The 25,869-nt window shown below is 38.1% G+C and overlaps 3 protein-coding genes across 6 annotated transcripts; 2 read left to right on the forward strand and 1 right to left on the reverse strand.

Moving 5' to 3' along the window:
- Nucleotides 1–121: 121 nt before the first annotated feature.
- On the forward strand, nt 122–3,118 carry LOC133522232 (uncharacterized). Of its 4 annotated transcripts, XM_061857497.1 has the most exons (4): nt 147–258; nt 349–484; nt 915–1,076; nt 1,440–3,118. In XM_061857497.1, the coding sequence occupies exons 3-4, from the start codon at nt 920–922 to the stop codon at nt 2,864–2,866; spliced, it is 1,584 nt and encodes a 527-aa protein (XP_061713481.1). In that variant the 5' UTR covers nt 147–258; nt 349–484; nt 915–919; the 3' UTR covers nt 2,867–3,118. The 4 variants fall into 4 exon arrangements, with proteins under 4 accessions (XP_061713480.1, XP_061713479.1, XP_061713478.1 ...); XM_061857496.1 differs by lacking the exon at nt 349–484 and having other exon boundaries at nt 122–258; XM_061857495.1 differs by lacking the exon at nt 349–484 and having other exon boundaries at nt 130–269.
- A 2,291-nt stretch (nt 3,119–5,409) lies between these two features.
- LOC133522234 (uncharacterized) lies at nt 5,410–8,589 on the forward strand. Its single transcript, XM_061857499.1, has 5 exons — nt 5,410–5,598; nt 6,179–6,354; nt 7,505–7,607; nt 7,824–8,011; nt 8,439–8,589. The coding sequence occupies exons 1-5, from the start codon at nt 5,536–5,538 to the stop codon at nt 8,527–8,529; spliced, it is 621 nt and encodes a 206-aa protein (XP_061713483.1). The 5' UTR covers nt 5,410–5,535; the 3' UTR covers nt 8,530–8,589.
- An 871-nt stretch (nt 8,590–9,460) lies between these two features.
- LOC133522233 (uncharacterized) lies at nt 9,461–24,898 on the reverse strand. Its single transcript, XM_061857498.1, has 9 exons — nt 24,427–24,898; nt 23,681–23,859; nt 17,183–17,374; nt 16,193–16,329; nt 14,767–15,024; nt 13,883–14,014; nt 13,525–13,626; nt 12,960–13,129; nt 9,461–12,372 (listed from the first exon to the last, which is right to left on the reverse strand). Exons 1-9 carry the CDS (start codon nt 24,597–24,599, stop codon nt 11,529–11,531), a joined length of 2,187 nt encoding a protein of 728 aa, XP_061713482.1. The 5' UTR covers nt 24,600–24,898; the 3' UTR covers nt 9,461–11,528.
- Nucleotides 24,899–25,869: the final 971 nt, after the last annotated feature.

Genomic DNA, 25,869 nt, shown 5'->3' on the forward strand with positions numbered 1-25,869 from the left:
ATTAATTATATCTTGCATGTGATACATATTGAAATCCCTTAAATTGGCTAGAGTTGATTTAGTACTTTGTACCTCTTTGGTTGTACTGATTGTTATTGAGAAAATAACAAAAAAAAATCTGCTCATGTCAAACAATTTTATATTGCGAACAACCATCGAACAACTATAAAATTTTCAGCTAATATTGCGCCCATGTTTTGAAGTGTCTATTTTAAATAAATTGTAACACAAAACATTAACATTTAGTCAAGAAAATAGGTAATTAGTGTGTTAGTAACATTTTGACATATTAATTTCATATATAAACTGAGTATATCGAAAAACTATTCACTACAGTGCATTGGTTAGCAATAATTTTAATCTTCATCTTGTCAACTGGACCAACGCGCAACGTCTCAAGCATTCCAGCATTCAGAGCCTAAAGAAATAATTGAGTCTGCTGTTGCTTCTTAGTATTATTTGAAAACCATTCCGTCACGCCTAAGTATGTCTTAGAGTATAGTATAGCGACCGCTTCTACATACAAACGTAGTCCTCATTTTCCTCCCTGGATATTGAGATTAGGGGAATCATTTTTACACAATTTATTGTATTCTCCGTATTCACCGTAGCTACGCCCCTTGGTTCGACATTCTTGATTTTAATGACATAATTACCAAATTTTCTTTAATTATTTAGGTTTTATAGTGAAAAAGTATAATTTTAGATTACTCGTACAAAAAGTATTGTATACTCATTAAGCTTCGTGACCTAAACACGGTACTCGACTGAAAAGCACTATATTATAACACGATTAGATAAAATACTATTCTATAATGTTAATATCGAGAGAGGAAAATGAGGACTACGTTTGTATGGAGAAGCGGTCACGTGACTTCGTCCCTTTCATCTTAACATTATGAATTTGTTCTTAGTATCTATGATGGAACGGCCACCTGAACCCAAGAAGGACGAGCAGTGTCCACTGCTGAAGGTGGAGATTGGGATGCCTGAAGCTGTCCGTCAGCCTACTGCGGTGCCACAAAACTGGAGTGTTACTTGCGTGCCGAAGAAATCATGTCTGCAGCGATGGCCTGGTACAGATTTGTAATTGTTTGTCGTCCAAAATACGTCAAAACATAGACTACGTACAGTATTTACAAAGACTGCTTTAAAGTTTTTCTTATTTCTTTTTTTTGGAATACCCTCAAACTTAACTTTCGATTTCTATTTTTTTCGGTTTAATAGGTCAACAATGTGCCACCTTAACATTTCTACAAGCAATGTTATTCTCCAAATTTCTAATCGTGCGTCTGCCAGATTCAAGCAGTGAATGTATTAATAATCTGTTGTATTTTGTGCATGCATAAAATCCTTTAGTTATTTAGTAAAGAAAAATTACTTAGATTATTTTTTAGCTATTTTACGAAATGTAAATTTTCTTGAATATCTGCTTTCAGAACTCATATCAGCATCTGGGATGACATTTATTTTGCTGGGAATGTCGTTCCTGCTATTTAGCGCTTTAGGCATGTCGGCGTACAGAAGGCAACCACTGTTACTTAAATACGATGATGGAAAGCCTAGCAGCAATGTATTCCTACATCATATCGTCAACAAAGGATGCCGTTTGCCACTGGAACTTTATTCGCAGTATCTCGAATCTATGGCTCTTACGTACCCAAACCTTCGCTTTAACGTATTTTTCTTAGTCGATGATGCTATACGACATCCTTATTATGTTCCAAGACATGGGAGATTACCCAGCAGATGGTTTGGTTTTCCAAATAAAGATGTGTTCCTTAAGCACTCATGCATAAAAGAGTTTGAAAAGAGGTATTCCAATATTAACATCACTATTATGGCTTTGAACAAGTATATGGCAATGACGCCACTGAGATTCAAGTGGAGAGCTATCCCGGTCTCGTATCTAACATTTTACGCTAGAGTATTTTCTGTTTGGCAGAATGGTGGTATCGGCATAGACTTGACTACCTACAACAATCAATTCAGTAATAATTTCCGCTTCGACCGACGTGTCGATGAAATTTTGAAGAATCACAACGACGGGCTCCCTTTAACAGATTACAATGTAATGCTTCAAGCTATAGATGATGAAGAAGAAAACTCTTTCAAATGCTTGAAACAGATATTAAATGATACCCTGTCGATGTTTAATAGCTTCTTCTCGTTTGGGTTTCCATCACAAACGCAGCTGCTGCCTTCTAATGATACACCGATTACAAAAACGCAAAGAGCTAAGAGAAATGCCGTTTATAACTTTTATGATATTATAACATCTGAAAATACTGCCAGCACGGCCGGAAATATGTTAACTGACACTATGCCAAACACAACTGTAGAGAATGTAACTAATAACTTAAAAGAAAACAGCTCTAACAATGACTCGTTGAAGAGTGAAATTTCTCAAACAACCTCCGAATCGGTGAATATAACGTCTACCGAGACCATCATACAAGTAAATCAGGGACAACTCAAGTCTGTTGGACTCAACAAAAGTAATAATATATCAGAAGGACCTCAAGCTGTTCTATTCTATGACGTTTCTATAATGAGTGACAAGTTAGGTCACTTTCTATTGCGTGAACCAGTATGGCCAACACTCATGTTTTCCGGAGGTGACCCAAAAAGTGAAACCGTGGAAGACATCGCCAAAAGAAATAATACGAAGATCGCAGCACAGCTTGCCTTAGCCTCAGATGGACTATTCATCGCCGCTACCGACAAGATGCATCCATTTTTAGGAATGCTGATAACCGCAGGCTTCCAAAGAATGCGCCCTGAGTTTGCCATTCAAGACACCCTTATCACCCAATGCTCTGGAGCATACAAAAACCATGCTTATTGCAGTATTTACAATCTTTGAAAGACGGCCCGGGACGATTTTAATTTTATGTTGTTGTTAAATTTGTCATTGTTATTCGTTTATGTTTTAGTTAAGCCTTATTATACTTTAACAGGTTTGTATATGTCTAAATCAAAAAGGGACTTAAGTACTTTATTCCAAAGATTCTAGAGCGTGGCTAATGCTATTTAAGCGCCCTTTTGATTTGTTTAATTTCAAAGTGCTATTGCATAGTTTGTGTGTTTATGAAAATAAAACAAAAATTTCCAGAGAGTAATCCTTTCAACCAGGACACAAAAAATAAAACAAAAATTTCCAGAGAGTATTCCTTTCAACCAGGACACGAAAAATAAAACAAAAATTTCCAGAGAGTATTCCTTTCAACCAGGACACGAAAAATAATCCAAAAATTTTCAGAGAGTATTCCTTTCAACCAGGACACGATCAGGTGTACTTACCCAGTTTGTACACTTTCTAGCAAAAGATCAATTAAAGGGTCACACGTGGTGACACGTGCGTTGGCAATATCATCTGAAATAATTGACAAAGTTCATATTCTATATCCATATTCGTTTCAAAAACCTATCCAACGTCATCCAAAACTATAGGATTTAAGCGAAAAAAAAAATCACCGCACTTTTCGTGTATCACCCCATTTTATCTTATATTTATGCCAAATTTCAGTTTTCTACCACTAACGATCACGGAGCAAAGCCGCGGACGGATAGACGGACAGACAGACAGACGGACATTGAATTATGAGAATTCCTAGTTTATTACGGAACTCCATATTGGGGCACCAGCACCACCTACGTTTTTTCGAGCCGTTTCGTCTCATTTTCTAACCTTTATAGCTTCGTCCCTTGTCTCAGATAACACCACAGAGCTCAAATTCACAGGATAATGATGAAGTTAGGGAATATATGAAATACATTAAGTTTCATCAGTACGTAAAATACGAAGACTCACTGACCCAAAATCTAGTGTACAGTCAGCGTCAAATACTTCGTAGTAGTCAAAGTAGCCAAATAGTTCGGTACACCATATATTTAGTATGGTGTACCGAACTATTTGGCCAGTTTGACTGCTACTAATTATTTGACGCTGACTGTACATCCCGATGTCCTAGAAAGCTGAAATTTGGTATGGAGCCTAGGTTAAGTTGTAAATTGATTTACATACAAATAACAACTATTAAGAAATCTGCAAACTTTTACACGCCCAAGAATCCCCTAGGATTCAGGCATCAACTCGTCACACCAAAATTTTGTTCTAACCGGTCATACAGCCAAAAGCAGAAAAGGGGGTACAGTTCTACATATGGGCATAACAAGTAAAATAAGTTTTTGGTAAAACAATAGTTTTTGGTACAAGCGTATATCGCTAACTGTACTTTTTTTACCACAGGTAACTAATACTCATCGAGGCAATTCTAAAAACCCCAAACACAATTAGGTTGTATTGTTCCATCATAGAGTTCTTGTGGCCATCTCCTGTCTCCATCATCATATCAGCTCGATGGTACCATAATATTGTATTGTCACCCGACTTACATAATATATGCAAATTTTCAGCTCAAAGCAACTATTGAAAGTTCCATAAGACCCTCCGACCATCCCGTTTTGTCTTGTTACTTACTATTTTGACTATGGAATGGAGAGTGGTGGTAAGGAGCACAATCTCTCATGTGAAAAATGTTGCTAGTGTCCAGCTGGCAGGTGTAAATAATATTTCGAAATCACTCCGGTGGTGCTAGGGTAGCACAAGGGACGTTATTAAAGGAGTGAAGTGCGCTGCCAGTGATTAGATTTTTTTTTATTAAAGACATTTTATTAAAGACATACAAAGGACGGGCCTTACGGGCACTAAAAATGGCGTTAGTTCAGTGGTGTCACTCTCGAATTCGAGCCAATCGTGCAGTCTAACGGAACTAGTTGCGACCAATCGCGCGCGTAGTGTGAACTCATCAACCAATCGCGTTGCGGCGTTAGACTGCACGATTGGCTCGAATTCGTGTGCGTGACACCGCTGTATTGGCCACATTCTTATTGTCCGTAAGGCCCGTCCTCAGATATATATGTCAAATTAAAGATAATTTGTTTGCGATGTATTGTGGCGCCACCTATTTAAGGTTTTTTTGATGGACACTATTCATTTGCTATTTATACACATAGATTGTTCTCCTTTAATTATGACCTTGTCATCTCTATATTCTCTATACATACTTCCTTTTAATTTTTGTTAATCTGTTGTTATTATTATATATATTATAATTATTATACTCTGGCAAATCCAATTTCTTAGTAGAAAAGCGCAAAATTAAAAATTTCTATGGGCAATTCGCGCCTACATTTTTAAATTGACCGCCTTTTTCTACTGACGACAATGGCTTGCCAAACTATAGTTATCATAAATAACTCTTTGTTAATACATAATAGGTATATACTCTTTGCTAGTACTCCTGAATTTGCAAATAAGGCTTTATGGACTATTACTAAGTTTGTGCAACTGGTGATAAAGAAATCCAAATTGAGTGAGAGTTTTGACAAACAGTCAAACAAAAATATCAAGTAATGTTTCCACAATGTGACTATAAATTCAAAGTTTTTAACAGCAAACATTGCTGCAATGTTTGTTAAATAGTTCGGAATCGACTACAATGTAATTAAGTACATTTTGGGTCATTAGATATGGAAGTTGGAAGTGATGTTTTACTAAATCAAATTCGTCTAAAACATGAGAATGCAGCAAACGTAAGACTACAATTTACTGTGTAGCCATGGCATTTTTTCCTTTCGGTTTGTCCCATCTTTAAGTCGTACATGAACTGGTTAAATAAACATCATCAATATCACATTAATATAAGGCTCAACCACAATCTAGATTACCCTCGGTAACCCTAACAAATTTCGGTAACAAATTTCGGTAACAATTCCATCTCACCTTCTAATCCAAACATAATGTAGATGGAAAATAATACCGGTTGATCCCTGGTTGATCCTGATAATTTGCGACGCGAAAAAGCAAACACCTCACCAAAGTTCACCAAACAGCACCAATACTCAATTTAAACACATACATAAAGTGTTGCTAATAACAATTATATGTACAGGTTATTAGTAGTCTAGTAAAACTCAAGGCAGTACTCGAGATCAAGTAAACGACCTATCGACAGCTTAACAGATCTTTATCAGTCGCCCAATATGTCGTAAACAGGAATGATAATTTAGGAACGAATTACTTAACCCCCAAATGGTATTTTCATTTACCCCCGTTTGCCTATTGTACAGGTTGAGTTGACGAAAACTAACGTAACTTTTAAACCCCGAACAGAATAGTTATGTAATGGTGGAGAGCTCTGAGGGCTTCCGCTTGCGGTTGCGCGCGCTGATCGTGGCGCTGCTCGGTGTCTCGATGTCGGCGTGCGCGCTCGCGGCGCAGCCCGTTGAGCTGGAGCTGGACGATGACGACGTCCTACAAAAGCTCAACAACGTTAGCTTTGCGAGGCGGTACGTTGTTCTATCAACAGATAGGTATATACAGGAGAGCTCAGGAGGCGTCCGCTAGCAGTTGCTACTGTCATTGTCTCCATGTCGACGTGCGTGCTCGCGGCGCAGCCCGTTGAGCTGGAGCTAAACGATGTCTACGTCTTGCAGAAACTCAACAACGTCAGCTTTGCGAGGCGGTACGTTGTTCCATCAACAGATAGGTATATTACAGGAGAGCTCAGGAGGCGTCCACTAGCAGTTGCTACTCTTATTGTATCTCCATATCGACGTTCGCGCTCGCGGCGGCTATAGAAGCTCAATAACGTCAGATTTGCGACATAGTACGAGTATGTTGGTTGGCCCGTCAGCAGATAGTTATATATAAGTTGGAGAGCTCGGGAGGTACTTGCGTCTGTTCCCTGATTGTAATGCTGTTGAGTATCTCCATGTCGACGTGTGTCCACCGCGCAGCCGGTCGAGCTGGAGCTGGACGATGAAGACGTCCCGCAGAAGCTCAATAAGGTTGTTCGTTCAACAGGTATCGCCATGACTTGAAGAATTAAAAAGGCGCCCGATTGCAGTGTAAAAAAATATACCTTCGCAGTTTCCAGCGTTTTCCCAAGCGCTATTTCTTCCAACTCCTTTCACTTCAGGGTGCCTAGCCAACGTACCAATCGTTTACGCTCCGTAGCGAATAAAATGCAGCTGTCTCTGTCGCACTAATATAGAAGAGTGATAGGGAAAAATTACTACGCTACGCTACGAAGCGTAAACGATTGGCACGTTAGCTAATAGGCACCCTGAGCTCCAATTGCAGCGAGTTGACAAACGTGACAAACCTGTCATCAACTTATATTTTAAGAAGTTCCTAACATCATTAGCCGAGTCATCCTATATCCTTAACTATAAATCAGCGTTGGCACTCGGAAAGCTTTTATTTTCATTTCAGTGCACGACTAGACACTTTATCGAGTTATGAGCAGTTATAGTTCGTGTTATCCACGATGACGCGCAGATTTGTCAAATCTAACCATTAATAATATGACAATACGAGTCAAGGCACGCGTCTTCGTGAATGACACGATCTATATTTACTATAGGCTAAAAACGACTCCTTCTCTTGCCTCTCGTATGGTTGTTAAATTGCATTAACTAGCTAATTTTTGTTTAGGATCACTAAGCCAACAATACGCCTTGTGTTGGGCTATGGGAGGCTAAGCGCTATGGTCACCATCATAAGCTCACTTTTGTTACTGGTAGCTGTCATGTCAAAGGTAAGTCACAATTTAGTTATTACTTTTGGTCAAACACTGAAACGGCTGAATGTAAAACGTGATTGTATCATTAAGTAGTAAGTCACACCTGCAGCGAAAAATCAGCGTGTCCAATCTTTAAATAGCTGGGCAGATTTTTTTAGATTTGGCTGTTCTGTTATCTGCCCCTGTAAGGGCTATAAGGCCTTCATCATCTTTACTATGACATTTTTTTAGCAATCCTGGTGGCGTCGTGGCGCACGCTGGCTGGCGGCGCCAGCTCTGTTAGTGATCGCGCTGGAAACCGCGTCAGACGCCGGCGACACCATGCTGGCGGCGGCTCTGCGGGGCGCGGCCGAGCCGGCCAAACTGGCTGCTCAGACCCTCGCTGCTACCATACTGATCACCATCGAGATACTCGTCTGGTATATACTGGTTATTGTGGCTTATACTAATAACGAACATTTTGAAAGGAACTTGTTAAATGGTTCGAAAGGGTTAAAGGTAATCTGCCGTCGGAGAATCCAAAATTACGAAATTTCCACACGGAAAATTTCGTAAACTTTTCTCATACTTTAAAGAAGATCGAAATTTTTCATTTCCGAAACGAATGTATCAATCAATTCCATTGAAACTTTAATTTCTCGGCTCCCATGACATCTCAAATTTATTCATATTTTGGTACCTAGAATCCTTAAATTGATCGATCCACAGCCACTGTCCGTGATGAGGTGACGTATGACAAAAGAAAATCACTAAAAATACCTACTACGAGTATAAAAAATACTTACGTTTTGTGATGTCTGCTTTTATGACAGATTCAGCTGACTAAAGGTCATTCTTTTTTTCCAGGTATTTCATTGCGAAATTCTTCGAACACAACCCACAGGCAGATGTTATCGAACCAGAAAAACCCACCGAATTAAAAGCTATCGAGCAATAGGGAGTCCAGACATTGTGCAACATGTATACAAATAAAGACATTGTCCGTTTTACTTGTAAATTGTGTGACAATTGAAAAGCTAAATTACTGCATTGTAGTAAACAAAATCCTACGCCATAAACGTCAAACCATGTTGATAAAATACTACTGACGTCACATAGACGTACCTACCTAATGACTTTAAAATACAGACGAATCATTTTAATCATTTTAACGCATGTCCTCCTAGTGAATTCGGAAAAGTTTACGGCACGTCACTGCGATTCCGCACCGTCACCGTTTTTTAAGCAGCGGTGTGGTCGGGCCTTTATTGCCCTTTAGAACGCTTTGTCATAAATAAAAACGTCACTTACACGCCTAGGTCTCGGACGTAAGCGAGCTAATGTAAACCTTACCTGAAAGTGTGAAGGTTACTTTGACAGCGTCCGCCATAACACCTGTAGTCCCTGACGCTGTGGCTATTCTTGGCGTTCAAAAGGTAAAGGTAGTGTGTACATACTTTTGGCAGTTAGTCCATGTCGATATTTAATACCTTGACTGTACCAGCCACTGAGATCACTTGCGTTGCATTACTGTTTTTGTTTAATAACTATTATCAGAAATTGAAGCAATGGTTTTTAAATAAATAAAAAATAATACTTACTTACTGCTGTGGCGCAGCAACCCGAAATGGATCTTGGCTTCCGACACTAAAGACCGCCATGCTGTCCAAAGCAGTTTCTGTCCAGTCGAAGGTTCGCCAAGGTCTTTTTGCACTTCGTCTCTCCAGCGGTACCGAGGGCGTCCAGACGGTCTTCGACCATTTGGAACTCCAAAGTACGCCCTCCAGACTGCACGATTTTCACCCATCCGAGCATGCCCGAGCCATCGGAGTCTGGCGACTTTCGTTTCTCCAATGATGTTCGGCGGCGGCGGAAATAAAAGATAATGCTCCTCAATATCATTTATTGATTTCAATAAGCAATTATAAAAGTTACATTCGTAATATTTCTATATATTTAACTGTCTATACGCTTTTTTGCACTTGAATGAGGCACTTATTTATGCTCTATAAATTAAACTAATTAATTATAACTGGCTATAATATAAAGCTATCATAAGTTGTAAAAGGGTGTGGAATTTTGAATACAGACAGCAAAGGAACACTTGATCGCGTAAAAGTGCGATATATTAAAGCATGCGTTTTACCTATGAAAGGTATAGTTACTATCAGGAAATCAGCTACGACAAGCAGTTGTTTTTTAGCCAAACAGGAAGTATTTTGATCGACTACAATACATTCCAATATACGAACACGTTGCATATTTTATTTCGGTGTTATTATTTTGGTGTTTTACTTCGCTACTTTTTATTCACTATACTTATTTGTATAAGTATTCGTGTTGAATGTCTTTCATAACGTACCATACAAAAAGAGATGCAGAGCTTTTATGACGCAAATTCGGCGAAGTGAATATTGTTGTAAGATTTCTATTTCATACAATATTCACATTATTACGTGAAAACAAGTAACTTATATATTTTATAGGTCGGGTTAGGTTAATAATACAATAATTAATTATCATAACACGTATTTACATTTGGTATCACTGTGAAACTTTATATAATTCACTTTTTTCTATACATACATACATATTTGATATTTGATAAACGTAAGCTCTAATTTAGTAACTACAATATCACAGTGAAAAACTCACTTTACAATAGATTCATAAAATATTAAATGTATCACAAAAATAGGCGTAGAAAATTCCGATATTGGACTCATTTGATATGTTTATGTTAAACAGTTCTATGATTCATAAGTTTATGTTCCGTGTATACTAAGTAATGTATTTTATCAGAGTGTGACCAACTCATTGTTATCAAAACACGTACAAAATGCATAATGCTAGTGTGCAGTGACGTAAGTGACACATTTGATAACAAAATTACACATTAACTTTGTAACAAGTGGGAAATACTTAAAACTAGAGTCAGGCCAATCTAACTCTGCACCTATTTGGCAAGCGACAAGAGTTACGATTCGGTCACACGGACGTGGATCCGCGCGCCACGGCGGCGTGCAAACAGGACATCGCTATATAATTTTCAAAGCTCTGTCTCGGTTATACAGCGGATCAACGTGTAAATAAATAAATAAATAATAATAAATAAATATTATAGGACATTATTACACAAATTGACTAAGTCCCACAGTAAGCTCAATAAGGCTTGTGTTGAGGGTACTTAGACAACGATATATATATATAATATATAAATATTTATAAATACTTAAATACATAGAATACACCCATGACTCAGGAACAAATACCCATGCTCATCACACGAATAAATGCCCTTACCAGGATTTGAACCCGGGACCATCAGCTTCGTAGGCAGGGTCACTACCCACTAGGCCAAACCGGTCGTCAAATATGAAAAAAGTGTAATTTCACTAAATTTTATCCTTTTTGGTGACCGTATACATACTCGTAATTTATTTTAAAGTTAGTAGGTCTCTTTCGCCTGGCTTTCTACTGCGTATGTTACATTCTTACGTATACATTTTGCATTGAAGGCTTTGCCTCATAGGCAATTTGTGTTGTAGGTTTTCTATCGTATAGTGGCACTACGTCGCTACAAAGTAGGTGCAGAATAGACTGACTTTGTGCTAATTTGCTACTCAGTGAACAACGCAACCCCTACGCTACGCTACTGCTAAGTTACTGCAGAATGATATACCTTTTATGCCGATTACCGCTATAAATAAACATTAGTGTTTTTTTTTTAATACGTGTAAGAAGGACAGATGTTTTATCGACAGCGATTAACGACATTAAGCACTTGAAAGTATTAATACGTATAATCAGTACAGAATAATGAGCTACTTTTATTTAAAATCAATAAAATATAACTAGAAAAAGTATGTTCGGCTTGTAAAAAATGTAACAAAGCTTTTATTTAAGGGAACGACATAAAACAAAGCATGGAAACATCGTATTTGCTCTTTGCAACATCTACGCAAATCGAATTCCTTGACAGAGGTCACAAATGATTTGCTTCTTATTTGGAAACCTCTGCGCTCTAGCATCGATCTCTTCTTCGACCCACGTCATGAGACGATCCTTCAACAGGAGAATGATATCCTGGCGCACCCTTCCTTCTTGGAAGAACTCTTTCAACACGTAAATGATACCGTTGTCATTTTCCGCACACGGCTCGCCCAAAGGCCTCTGATGTTTCATATAGTTAAAGACAAAATTAACGATCTGCATAACCAAATCCTCGTCAGGGCTTAACAGCCTAAGCCTGGCTATATCGTTGGGTAAGAGATTAGAAAGAATATTAAAGACTACAGTCATAAGATTCGCGTATATCTCCTGGCTTAAATCTTCTAGGAGTTTGGCTATATTTTGCGTTCCTGAAGCGCTGATGCGTACCAAATACGTACCAATGCGTAGAACTTCACCTGGATGTATGCCGACTAGGAGGTTGTTGTTTTCTTCTTCTTGGGTATCAATATATCTTGAAGCTGTGATCGGTGTGGATAGTTTAGTAGGAACATTTTTGGCTGGTAGCGTATCAGGCCCTAGGGAGTTGAACAATTGGCTCCTACCATTTGAATCCAACATGCTAAGGTCTGCTGGGTTAAACTTATGTTGGGCGTTTAAGTTGACTTGTCCATCAGCGGTCATCGATATGCGGAGCTTGTGCGTGTTGATGTCCTTGTTGATCTTGAGGACGGACGCGAAGTACTGGTCCTTGTCGCCGATGCTCTGGATGCCGCGGATGACCTCCGTGTTGCCTTGGACGGTGCCCGCCACTCGGCGAGATTCGGCGCTCAGCTTGTCAAAGATCTTCCTGTAACACATAAGTAAATGATAGTGTTTTGATGTATTAAAGGGTATTCATATTATTATTAATGAGAATGGATTATCAAATGAGCCTACTCACCTAAATTTTGAAAACACTTTTAACTTGATTTTTTATGGTAGAACTTTTTGAGTGGTATGAACAAATTCCCCAATAAATAAGGTAACATTAGGACGTGACAGCGGCAGAGTTCAAAATATCAATTCGCCGTTGCAATATTTATTTTATATTCTAAAATGGTATTTGGGTAAAATGAATTATCAGATTGACTGCATAATAATGTAATAAGTATCGGTTAATTATAATGAAAATAATATCCCTGCATTTGAAATGTTCATTCGCATATTTACCAAGGGATACTAAGGAGGCTGGTGCAGCATCGTGTAGAACATGAAGGTATGAAGACAAACGATGCAAAATGAATTGTAATACCTGTGTCCTGTGTAGACCGATATTTGTAGATGGCCTTAGCCTGGGTGTTTTCTATGATGCTCTGCGCCATCTGGTTGGACATGACAGCGTGGCAATCGTTGCAAAATGAACTCTAATACGTCTACAAAAAGGTATTTTCTTACCTGTGTCTATTACTCCTGAGCGTGGCCCGATATTCGTTGATGGCCTTGGCCTGGGCGTCTTCTATGATGCTCTGCGCCGTCTTGTTGGACATGACGGCGTGGCAGAAGAACAGAGTCGCTGCTGTGAACTGGAACAGTTCCAGTTTCGTCGGCTGCTCGCCGTGGCGGTACTGTTACAAAGTTTTATTAGTGTAGCATTTATACAAAATATCGTATTTTAAGATTGAAGGAGGAGGTTCTCTGTTCGACAGAATCTTTTTTTTTGTGATAATCTGACACTATTCGTTTTTTTTTGTTTGGAGACGTGTGCTTTCTAGTTAGTCCTATTGTCGTCAAGTTCGGATCTGGTGACGGGATCCTTGGGAAATTGTGAGAATTCTTCAAATATTATAGGCGCACGGTAAATTCGGTATTTTCATAGTAACACGAGCATTTGCTCACGGCACGCACCGTTTGATGAAGTGATGCCGATGAAACCATAAAATTATAGCATTTTAAACTGTCTTCTGAAATAAAGAAAATAATAATAAAATCAAGAAAAGTTCTAAGTTATAATGCAACTCACTTTAAGTATTATGTGAACGAGACTGTTGACGACGCCTGCGCCGCCTGTCACCAAATTCGCATGTCGGAGCACCTCCACGGACACCGCGAGAGCTTGCCCAGTCTGCAATATAAAATAAGGAATTAAAAATGAATACAATACTAAACACAAAATATTTTCTAATGGATACATCCCTTGTAGAACACATGTTAGATCTACTTAGATATATCTTTTTAGACACTCAGAGAAGTCTTCAGATATGTTTACGCTATATTTTACGCGATTTGAGGTCGTTACACCATTGAACGCTTTCACTCCCAATGCATATAGCTCTGGCGAAAACTCTCTGGACCGCCAAAGACTTTGAGTAATGGATTACTTTGGTCATATTAGTGCCAGCAGCGGCAGAACGTGCCAGCAGGTTGGAGGCAGCGCCGGCGGCCAGGCCCACGCTCGATGCCGCGATGTTCAGCCAGCTGCCGCGGGCCTCGGCGTCCGTGGGGCTGATGGTCTGTGGACAAAGAAAAACTAGCATATAACAAACCGCTTACGACATAGGTAAAAACCTTGTAATTAAAAACCAACAAGATTTCTGTACTCTATATGATGATGAGCACACGCTCTTATTTACTAACAATAAAGTTTTTAGCTCATTATGAATTCTCGCCCGCTTAGCTCCTTTTGCTGTGGTTCGACGATAAGTATAACTCTAAGTTCAGACGCAGGCCAGTTCCATAATTTTTGTTACTTCTCTGGACATGGTTTAGCGGCTAGGCAGTGGTATCATATAGAAGCTGTATACACTAAGCGACTAAACTAGTCTCTTTTGGAAAAAAATACGGAAGGACAATGTCAGGATTAGGGTTTCCAATCCCGGTATTCTGAGATCTCGGCATTCCGGGATCCCGCGCGTTTTTTCAATCCCGCATATTGCGGGATTGCGAGCACAAGATCCCACGGGATTTTCAGTCCCGCATTCTAAACGATGCAACAGAAATTAGAGCTGATTATAATTAATCAGCCTCCAACTTTTTTATTCATCACCATTTCGGATTAACACACTTGAGTCCATAATCAAAAAATATGTTTTAACCTTGTATTAATGGGTTAATCCTTGTATTAATCCCGCGGGATCGAATATATGCAGTCCCGCAGGTACCGGGATTAAAGATAGGCTGCGGGATTGGAAGCCCTAGTCAGGATGGCCTAGTCGGAGATGACAAATTGCGTTATACTCCATCTATTGTATTTACTATGAGTCACCTGCTCATGTGAACTCCGATCGTGCAGATGTAACGACGACCTCACAAGCCCGTACAAGCACGTAGAAACTGTGGCCACAGCGGCCCCGGCCAGTACAACCGGCGCCACAGGTGTGAACGCGGCCACACCGAGTACGCCTATAGCGCCGATGGAAGCTACGGTGCTCGCTGTATCGACTGTGCTGAGCACTTGCGCTTTGATGCCGAGTGTGGGGGACGGTGCTACTGTGAGTTTCACTGCGAATGTTTGATCGCCTCCCTGGAAAAGTAATTCATCTTAAAATTATAGTTGACGACATATAATTTGCATCGATTGGTCATAAAACTTTCTCTTTACGAATACAAAAGGACAAAAGAGGTGTGAAGTGTTTTGCCGCACGTTCCATCGATATAGTGGGAATAACTAATCCATTATATTTTGTATTTCTGGGATAATATCGACAGGTTATTAGGTAAATGAAACTTTTCTTCGACAAATCGTATTTAAGTAATTTGAAATGTTTCTTTACATATATTTTTTTTATAAATAATAGACTACGAATTGAAAAGTTGTAATACTAGGAAAACTTGAAATTAAAATGTAGAAAAGTAACTGGGATCAAGATTATTTAGCTCAAGTATACTAAATAGCTAAAGTATAATAATGTAGTGTAAAAAGCCTCGAACTGTTTGAGTGTTGTTGCACACCTGTTATTGGTGCATAGATATTATACGTGGCCACTATACTTGTTACTTTGCTAGCTTTGTTTATGTACTGTTGGTGTGTCTTATAAAAAAAAAAAATAAATAAAAAAAAAAGTATACTTTAAGCAAAACCTTCCGCTAATTGTTTTATTTCCCTATTGTAAAAGAGCCATTAGCGATAACACTCATCGATGCAAATAATATTTACTACAACTAGTAAATAGTAACATGCATAGTTTCATAAAAGGTGACGTGCGTGGGTACGTAATACAAATCTAAAATGAATCACTAAATTCTCAAGTACAATTATAAGTGACACTTGAAATGTTAAAGTAATTTTTGTCTTTGCGACTACTAAAATAAGGCTTTTCATACAATAGAACACGAAATCAGTCCAACTGATGACAGCTAGGTCTTATGTTGTATCTTTATTCTCATTATGCTACGTGGTAATCTGTAGGCCTAGCACAGGAGGGGCGCGTCAGTATCTTGCCCGCGAGATAGACTACCCACCTTTTTCTAACTATATGGATTAAAGAGGGACGGGTAGTCTATCTCGCGGGCGAGATACTGTCGCGCCCCTCCTGTGTTAGCCCGGCTGATATGACTACTACCGCGCCGCGCTAAGTTTTCACTGGCTTTGCCTTCTCGGCAACGACAATGTAAGGCAGCGCCACACTTCACGTAAAACTGGGCGGGCGACGTAGCGTGAGCGGACTCTAGGCACCCCACCAAAAACTTACCTCAATAATAGTCCCATCATATTCTCCATTCTCAGGCACTATAAGGACACATTTAGGTTGCGTGTTGTTGAGCAAATAAGACTCCCAGTCCTGGTACACTCGAGCGTCTTCATCGATAAACACTTTACATGACTTGGCTAAAAAAAATTAAGTATATAATAATATACAATTCGCGCACAAAGCCCGAGCAAGATAATTGAATACCCCGTACCCCGGCGCTAGAGCCTGGTGCACAAAGTATGCTAATCAAAACAAACCGGCAATACTAGAAACTTTTATGTTAATATTTTGCCGTTTCAAAATTTGAACTTTGAACATATTTTGCTGCAAACTAAAAGATTAACCCCCTTATTCATAAAACTTTACGAGCTTGCGGTAGCAGTATGGTTCCATTTTTATCACCTGTCACTATGCCCGTCACTTTCGCACTTGCATACTTGTTAGAACGTGATAGGCATGGTGACGAATGATAAAGCCATCCATCCTACCATCACCATCTTAGCCCTACTGATTTAGTTAAATTATGTTTTATCCCTTTCTGACAAATACAGAAGTCAAAATGACAGATAAAGACAAACGATTCATAGCTAATTCAGGCCAGTAAAGCGTTTATAAATAACGCTATAATTATTTATTTCGACAACTTGTATGACCAAAAATTAAAAGCAATGATATAATAATCATGAGTGGTCGAATTGAGACACTGACTGACGGACCGAGCACAATGTCCAAGCAAAGCGTCTCCGTTTCAGCTTTGAGAAAAATGTGCTGTTCTCAACTGATTCTCGTGAAATGTTGTGGGCATAATTATATGGAGTTTGTCGATTAATTTATTGGATTTCATGTTCAATGGAGCTATGGGGGTTCGCGAGGTCTACAGCTCACAGACCGCACTAGTTATTTAAACTACCAGACTGAGAAATCTGGTCAATTAGTAAAAAACTTCATTTGGGAGCATAAAGGTATTATATATATTCAATAAACACATACCACCCACAGTTTGTGGAATACATTTCCTTACTCTAAACACAGCTGTGCACCATATTTCACTGTCGGCCTTCTGATGCAGATCTAACCAGTGGTTAGATGGTGTAAGCTGGTAGAACTTCACTGGTTTCGGTCTGGCACATACTATTAGAAGTACTGATATCATCACATCTTCATCATTTTGAGTGTATTTGCCTGAAAAATAACACGTATTGTAAAGGTATCTCAGCAAACGTAGTTATCATCTGTCCCAGTGTGGTAGGGGCCATAACCTACTATTTACTTCTATATTTACGATTTTGCGATATTAAATGATATGACCCTACACAACAATAAGATTATTTATAAAAAAATCCCTATATGCATGATATTATAATCCTGTTACTCACTTAAAACTTAGTATTTAAGAATTTTGCAATACCCTGACAGGGTATCTTGTACCTCCTACTTTACAAATAACACCTGTGTATTGTAAATATTGTAATTTACCTGATTATGCAAATAAATAATATACTAATACTCCTGAGTATAGAACTCTCTTGGATTCACACATTTAGACGACCGGTTTGGCCTAGTGGGTAGTGACCCTGCCTACGAAGCTGATGGTCCCGGGTTCAAATCCTGGTAAGGGCATTTATTTGTGTGATGAGCATGGATATTTGTTCCTGAGTCATGGGTGTTTTCTATGTATTTAAGTATTTATATATTATATATATCGTTGTCTAAGTACCCTCAACACAAGCCTTATTGAGCTTACTGTGGGACTTAGTCAATTTGTGTAATAATGTCCTATAAATATTTTTTTTTAAATATTTATTTACGCTTACCGCAGCTTATACATAAAGTCATGCTATTGCAGCTAAGTTTATAGCACACTCTCATCAGGTAGCTCTTATTGGCTCGGCTATTTCAATAGCCTTAACCTCTAACAGCCCACAATACAAGGAAAACTGACAATCGAATCTCAATGAATGATATTAGAAAATAGAGTTGAATTTGTTTTTTTTTTATAATCAATCGAAACAAAACAAAAAAGACTCACCATATAATGGAAGTCATTTACTTAGGATTTCAATTTCATTGGAGGTAATTTGTACTAGTATTAGGCCATTGAACCCCAAGAGGTACTACTAAGTTAATACTTAACATGCCTTTAAAAACGTTGGGAAATGGAATTTGGGCAAAATATTATAGACAAATCAAACCTTTATTTACACTAAGCATTTACAATTACATTACATGTATAACTTTCGCTCACTGTGTCAAAAGTACCATAATATATAATCAGGGGTCGGACAAAAAGTGCCAATGACGTCAAACCACTTATAGGATGATTTCCAGTGCCGGATTAAGACAATTTGGTGCCCTAAGCATTTCTAGACCATGGTGCCCCCTCATCAAGATTACATTGAATTTTCTTGGTAAATTGAGTGACGTTTATTGCCGCATTACTTCTGAGAATAGAATTTTCAATCCGTCACATCATTTTATCACGGAAATTGACAGAACTGCAGTATTAAGGTCAAGTGTAAGCAAATTCGAAGACCGTGCTTCGCATAAGTCCGGAGGCCAAGCCAACCATAGTCCAAGTGTAAGCGAAGACGTAAGACATAGGCAGTATTCCGCACAGGTTTTTGGAACCTCTAGAGCTTTCCTGTGAAGCTCATTCATGTGAGGGCAAATGCCGAGCTTCAGTAGGGGCTTAGCCATTGGCCATTGGTTTTTGTCAGAACAAGTACCAATGGCCACAAATGTTTTAAATAGCAAATTATTGTTTACGAAAACGGGACTTAATAGGGTAAGTTTTAAAATTACCTCTGACCCGACGTTTCAAGGACGGCGTAGTCCCCATGGTCTCGGAGAAGCCTGTGTAAAGTCGACATCATTATCTTGACGTTGGAGGTAATTTTAGAACTTAATCAAACGCGAATAAGTCCCGTTTTCTTAAATAATAATGTGTCACAATTAGGCCAATACAATTAGATTTTTTCGACCTAAAAATACGTGTAATCCGAGTTTGCTCCACTCCAGGAGGTGTGCATAAATGTTTCCTCTTTTTCAGTTTTTTTGCTTGTAAATCGAAAACGGTACGGCTGTCGGAAAATTTGTTCTAATTACAAGTATTATTAAAATTGATATCTGAGGATCCGAAATGTAATTTAACTATGTTCTTGCAATAAAATATATTGATTGATTGATTTATTTAAGGTACCTTAATATGTATTCGTAGTCCTAAATTGTAAATTAGGTCGACATTTTTATTTTAGGTAAAATCATGTTAATAATACGAAAACGCTTTCTTACCAGTGTCTGATCCACTAAGTGCTATTGTAATTGATACTGGGTTCCTTCTACATCGATTGGTTTGGCAATCCAAAGGAAAAAATTATCTCCTAAGGATCCCAAAATGTATGCACACCTCCTAGGATAGAGCAAACCGGGATTACACGCATTTAGGACCAAATAAATGTATTAAAACAATTTCCAGCTTGCTGGGAATTAATTCCTCAAAACGCTATTTTTGGATGTAATTTGATTGGCCTAAATCGTGAAGGTGTTTTTAAAGGCAAAGTCTAAGGCTGAATGCGCGGAGCGTTCGATCAGCGCTTACGGATGAGGCCAAAGGTCGAGCTGGAAGAAAGCAAGGCTTGAATTTGACCAATGGCGAGGTATGAATAGCTGGACGTCCGCAGCGTCAGATCGCGGCGCGTTATCATATAATACAACTAGGGATTGCAATCCGGTCCGGCGGATCCGGTAATCCGGCCGGATCCGGCACTTTTCAGGCACTACCGGATCCGGTAAAAATCACCGGATCCGGACCGGATCCGGTATATTAAAAAAACGCCTAAGTACAGCACGCGCTGTGCGTTTCAGATGAGGAAAAGGCAACGGATACGAGGTATGAAGTTGAACAGAACAAAAAACGAATGAAAAGGTTTAAATTTAGTAAGATAAAAATATATTTATTATGACGATGACTGGGAACAGAAGAGGATTTCTTCTTCTTTCATGTTGGTGGCACGATATGACGATTACATAAATACTGTAATAGAAGGAAAAATGAAAGGATGGAGAAGCCATGGAAGGCATTTGTAATTTATGCTAAAGAGAAGGTTCATGTCGTGTCATGATGTTGTGATAGGAGATTAACCGACTACAGTTGGGCTCATCAATATGTGTGAATGAAGAATATATGATAATATTGATAATCTTTAGTTTTCTCCGATATATATGATAAAATATAGATTCTTTTCTATTCAAATTTAAGAGAGAATCTTGTGTCTTTACAATTTCATCCAATCTTATGCAATTTCCTTCATCTCCTGGTACATGCTACTCTACGAGTACGTCTAGGCAATTCTTTATTTGATCTATGCAACTTTCCTTTTCCGCGATGGTTTTCAATCCTACATTCTATTATTTTTCGCATGAGATCGTCGTGTCGTGTGTTGTTCCTTATAATTTGACCAATATACTTTTCCATAAATAAAAAAAAGTACAATTTTTTTAAGTCATACAGTCTACTACTTTTTCGGACAAATAAATTAGAGCAAGATAATACTAGGGCGCATTTAATATCATAATTGGTTAAAAGTAAAATATCTTCGTTAAAAGTAATAAATAATAGTAAGCGTAGGATTTGAAAATAGAGTTCCGGTTACTTTGGTTATAATATTAGCGGAAAATCGTTGAGCATTAGACTTTTTGTTTGCCGCGATATCTATTGTCGAGTAGCAGTACTGAGAGTTTCGCTACTCTATACTAGATGCCGACTACGAAAATAATAAGCGTTTTGGTACCAAAACTGATGTATGGAGTGAGCAATCTATGTACTTCTTATTTCTCTATGCTAGAATGGATGTCAACGTTAGAGTTTGCGAGGAAAGAGAAGAGTCGTGGAATGTATGGGGCCCAATAAATTCCACGACTCTTCTCTTTCCGAACAGACTCTACAAAGAATTCAATCAAAGAACAGTTACGAAAACTTGTTATTTTAAGGAGCTCCAATTCCCACCCCACATCCCATCATCAGGCTTTGGAAATTAAGCAAATTTATAATTGTAAATGAAAATTTGAGCACTTTTGAATGGTTAAATATAATAAATTACCGATTTAAAATTTTTGTTTTTAAAGTGATATTGACATTGTGACACCTTTTACTACCAAGTTCTATTTTATTGTTAAGAAGTTATTTATTAACTTCAAATTATAGATTTAGGAATACGTATTACGCAAAAAACTAGAAAAATATGTCATTTAATTAACTTTTATATCCCTATACCAAACCGGATCCGGTCCGGCCGGATCCGGCCGGACTACGGCCAAAATCCGGCCGGATCCGGCCGGATTGAAAACCAATCCGGTTTGCAATCCCTAAATACAACTAATGGCGAGGTGTGAGCAAGGCAGCCCAGCTGCGAAAGAGGACAGCATGGATTTGGATCCATGACCAAGCGAAAGTGGGGCAGTTTGCATAAAGTAGAAGGCCTGGCGTCGCATGAGACCTAACGCCGAACTGCAAAAGAGTGGCTTGAAATCGAACCTATGTAATCACGGTCCTCCTACTGCTCGGCCTTTGCCTTAACTCGAAAGCGCAACTTGATAAGATGCTTTTGTTTTTCGGCCTTCGCAGGGCCCTTTATTACACTTTGACAAATAGGTCGCAGGATCGCGGCTCTGCAGCAACTCGGCCTGGCCGACACATCTGGTGTGCAAGAGACCAAAATACGCTACAAAATCGGTAATCTACGTCGAGAAAATCGGTTGGCCACAAGCCCGACGGTAAGATTTTTTGGCCATGAGCTTTGATGAAGGTTGGAGATGTGCTTACGTGTACTCACTCTCTTACGACCCTTCGTTATAAGATGGGTACTTGCACACGTATCAAAAAGTTTCGTGTACATAAGTGTAGTACACTATGACTGCGATGCTGATGCAGCCTGCACGTTTTTTTTTTTCCTATGATTTTGGTGCCCCCCTAGACGTGGTGCCCTAAGCAAGTGCTTATTTTGCTTAATGGTTAATCCGGCACTGATGATTTCAAATAGTATTTTTGATTTTCATAAACAATTATCACGTATCATTTATCAATCTCTTTATTGACCTCTTTATTAAACGATATCGCCACTTGAAATGAGTAAGTACGTTTTTGACTGACACATTGTCAATCAGATGAACAGTCAGCGTCAAATACTTCGTAGCAGTCAAAGTGGCCAAATAGTTCGGTACACCATACTAAATATATGGTGTACCGAACTATTTGGCTACTTTGACTGCTACGAAGTATTTGACGCTGACTGAACAATAAATTGACTTCGTTATTGTTTAGCTATTGTATCCTCACGATTATATTTAGCTAAAATTTATATTTACTAATATATAAGAAAACGCTCTAAAATGTCATCTTTACTCGAATATTGTGGCAATTTTCCGTTTTTGGAGGTACGTGACAAACACGTATACTGCTAATCTTACCTACTGTTCCCACTTTTGACTATTAAACCTATTTATCTGAGGATCCCACAGACTTGTTCTAACTAATTTCAAATAATTATACCTTATGGTAACAAGTTTCGTGAAATTTATTTTATTCACTACATCACCCTACCACCTGTATTATTAATTCCATGGATTTATTTACGATTATTTTGTTACTTCATTAATACTACTTTGTTACTACATGTCACACGGAAGTTTAAATACAAACTCAAACATCATCCTGTGTGCAAGATTAAGTACGTCATTTTTACGTCATCCGCACTTTTTGTCCGACCCCTGTATATAATCAATCAACATCTTATCACTCTAATGTGGATCCGCATGGCATTCCAGTGTGTAAGTAATATAGCAATATCATGCTTGCCCACTGGCTTGCAGATACGCATTACTGTGTGAGTATATTGTAATATGAACCTTATTACAAAGTATATTAGACTTAATTTCGAAAATAGGTCATGACATTGAAAATATTAAGTTATTTACCACTGAACATATACAATAAATTTAGATAAGCTTGTATAAAATAAATCTTATCTGGATTGCTGGAAATTAATATAAGTAAGTGATTTCTACCTACAAGGCTACTGGACTGAAATGAAGTCTAATGTGCCTACATGGATCACCTTACGATTCAAAAGCCAAAAGTCAATACAAGGCAAACCAGCCTTCAAAAAGCCGCTTCCTTATAATTGAAGTCACACTCTCATTTTAAAATGTCATATATATGGTACTATAATTTTTTGTGCAATACACTGTTATACCAAGAAAATAGAGTGAGCAGAAGTTGTAAATGTAAAACTTCTATTGTATTGTGGCGGTGGCTAGGTTCATGAGTCTTAACCCTTCAGTGCCCAGTATAATATGATAGCACTATTGAATCTTATATCATTGGTCATATTAAATTGTGGTAAGGGTTTTGTATCTTACAAGACAAAGTGACTGTGCTGGCGTGACAATCCTGTTATTTAGCATGCATAAAAAGTAGGTTTCTATACTTACTCTGTTCACACACCTTCTCATAGACCCTCATCACCTGTTCCCTTTGCCTGTGTGTATAGCCCTCGAGATGTACATCGCTTTCATTCCTTACTTCACTGAGCTCGCCTTCTGTGCTTGGACTACCAAATAGGGCAAATGCCATGTTTTGAAGCAAATAGTTTCTATTGTGCAGTTCATATCTGTGAAAGTGTGCATTGTTTTTGTTAATAATAACATTAATAACACACATAAACTATTACAGAAATAGTTAATAATTATTTTATGTTTTTGAAGATAGAACTTAGATAAACTTTTTTAGGCTAGGCTTTTGACAAAGACATAAAATGAATATACTTTCAGGTTTTTAATACTAAGTAAGCTTGATTGATTTGTTTTTCGATAAACCAGAAGAAACATAATTTGGTCTTACCCTCTAGGCAAACGGCATCTGCCTTAACTACACTGAAATAAAATTGATATAATATAATCTAGGCCAAAATAGATCCTGATGAAAATCTTTTGATGAGGCCTTCACTTTAGACTTTGGATATTATAAAATACATAACACTAAGCAAAAGGATTTGCCTTTCATGTTTAATATTGTTAGAGATATTAACCATTTGAACACCAATGCTCTTTGGTACATATATCAGAAGAGAGAGTAAACCTTATTGGAATGCAAGAAGTTTAATATGAACCGGTATCCGTACGCGTCTGTGAACGTCTTTGGACTCTTTGGCAATCAAATGGTTGCAACATGTACTTACTTCACCCAGTCACAATCAGGCAGATTCTCAAAGTATTCTTGTTGAATTTGCACCGGTGAAAGCGGCACAGGGGCAGCCTCAGCCGCCGTTTCGATGCCGAACGGAGCATTCTCGTGGGCCTCGAATATCACGTCGTTTTGCGCAGTGGAATTTTCTACTTCCATATCTCCCATATTTACTCAGTATGAACAAGAATATGTAACACTGGGATAAAGCTGCAAACTTATCAGATTGCGACAAACACTTAGAATAAGGCTACTAAAGAATGAATTATTCCTTAATGATCAAACAAAAACAATATCTTCTATAATATTATGATGCAATTCAAACGCAAAGAAATTATGGTGATGGGCTACAGGATAGCTTATTGAGGTTTCTTCATGTAAGACAAAGATGCTTACGAAATTCTTGTCAAATAGAGAAAATAAGGGGAATCACCACGACGAATCGGAATCGCTGATTGTCAAAAGTGTTCTATTTCCACTTTCGATCTGTCAATGCTGTCATTCGACATGCTTCAATATACGTATTTTCTATCGAATAAACTTTGATATAATTAAGGAAATTCAAATATATGAAATATAATAAAACGAAATCATTTTTAATTGTTTTAATTTAGTTGACCATGTAACTTTATTTATATATTTTATTTTGTTATTCAAATAGAAACTTTGAAAAGAAATCGAAACATACAATTATCAAATAATCGTAGAAAGAGTCATTTGACAGTATTAAGATATCTTTCTCTTCTCCTTACAAGAGAAAAACGAAGAAGTATATATTTTTAATGTATTTAAAATGCTTAGTTTTCTCATACATCATTAATTATTACTCAAAGTACTCAAAAAGAAATTGACTGCGTGAAAAATTGCTACATCAAATCACAGCAATGTAATTATTTATCATTATCAAAATACTACTAAAGTACGTAGCAATCACGGACGTAGATAATAATGTGGATAGAGTATTTAAGTTCGGCCTGGCCAGCTACATTAGTACAGCTCACGCTTATTTAGGGTCGCCGTTATCGAAAACGATGAGGAGGAATATATATATATATATAATTGCCCCAGAAATCTATATGTTTTTTTCTCGTGTAAAACGCTTTCAACAACGTCACTTAATTTAGTTCTAAAAGCTATTAGAGATCGGTGTATTGGATCGCGATCCTGGTCGATTGTGAGGAAGATGGTCCGCCGGACGTCCGCCAAAATCCCAGCTATAAGTAAAAGCGAAACAGATATCCAGGGTCGTGGACCGGTATGCCTATTATTACAGTTTTTAACTAGGGCGCTTGTCCCTCTGGAGCACAGACATATTATCTTATATTCCCACTTAGGAATGTCACGTAATGAAAGACAAGAATGGAGCTATACGGATGCAGTGCGATAGAAAGAGACTTTCTTATAAGACGTCAACGAGTTTCGAGCGCTGCTTAATTTA

The sequence above is a fragment of the Cydia pomonella genome, chromosome 10 (assembly GCF_033807575.1).
Source record: "Cydia pomonella isolate Wapato2018A chromosome 10, ilCydPomo1, whole genome shotgun sequence".
Taxonomy (NCBI): domain Eukaryota; kingdom Metazoa; phylum Arthropoda; class Insecta; order Lepidoptera; family Tortricidae; genus Cydia; species Cydia pomonella.

Bases quoted from the DNA above. Each gene is read 5' to 3' on its own strand.
- LOC133522233 (XM_061857498.1), bottom strand. From the start codon at position 24,599: ATGGGAGATATGGAAGTAGAAAATTCCACTGCGCAAAACGACGTGATA. The intron at 17,375-23,680 runs GTAAGTATAGAA...GTTATTTTTCAG, and splicing joins TGAGAAGGTGTGTGAACAGA to GCAAATACACTCAAAATGAT. The intron at 13,130-13,524 runs GTGAGTTGCATT...ACTTTGTAACAG, and splicing joins TCGTTCACATAATACTTAAA to TACCGCCACGGCGAGCAGCC.
- LOC133522232 (XM_061857496.1), top strand. From the start codon at position 920: ATGATGGAACGGCCACCTGAACCCAAGAAGGACGAGCAGTGTCCACTG. The intron at 1,077-1,439 runs GTACAGATTTGT...ATCTGCTTTCAG, and splicing joins ATGTCTGCAGCGATGGCCTG to AACTCATATCAGCATCTGGG.
- LOC133522234 (XM_061857499.1), top strand. From the start codon at position 5,536: ATGGAAGTTGGAAGTGATGTTTTACTAAATCAAATTCGTCTAAAACAT. The intron at 7,608-7,823 runs GTAAGTCACAAT...ACATTTTTTTAG, and splicing joins TGGTAGCTGTCATGTCAAAG to CAATCCTGGTGGCGTCGTGG. The intron at 8,012-8,438 runs GTATATACTGGT...CTTTTTTTCCAG, and splicing joins ACCATCGAGATACTCGTCTG to GTATTTCATTGCGAAATTCT.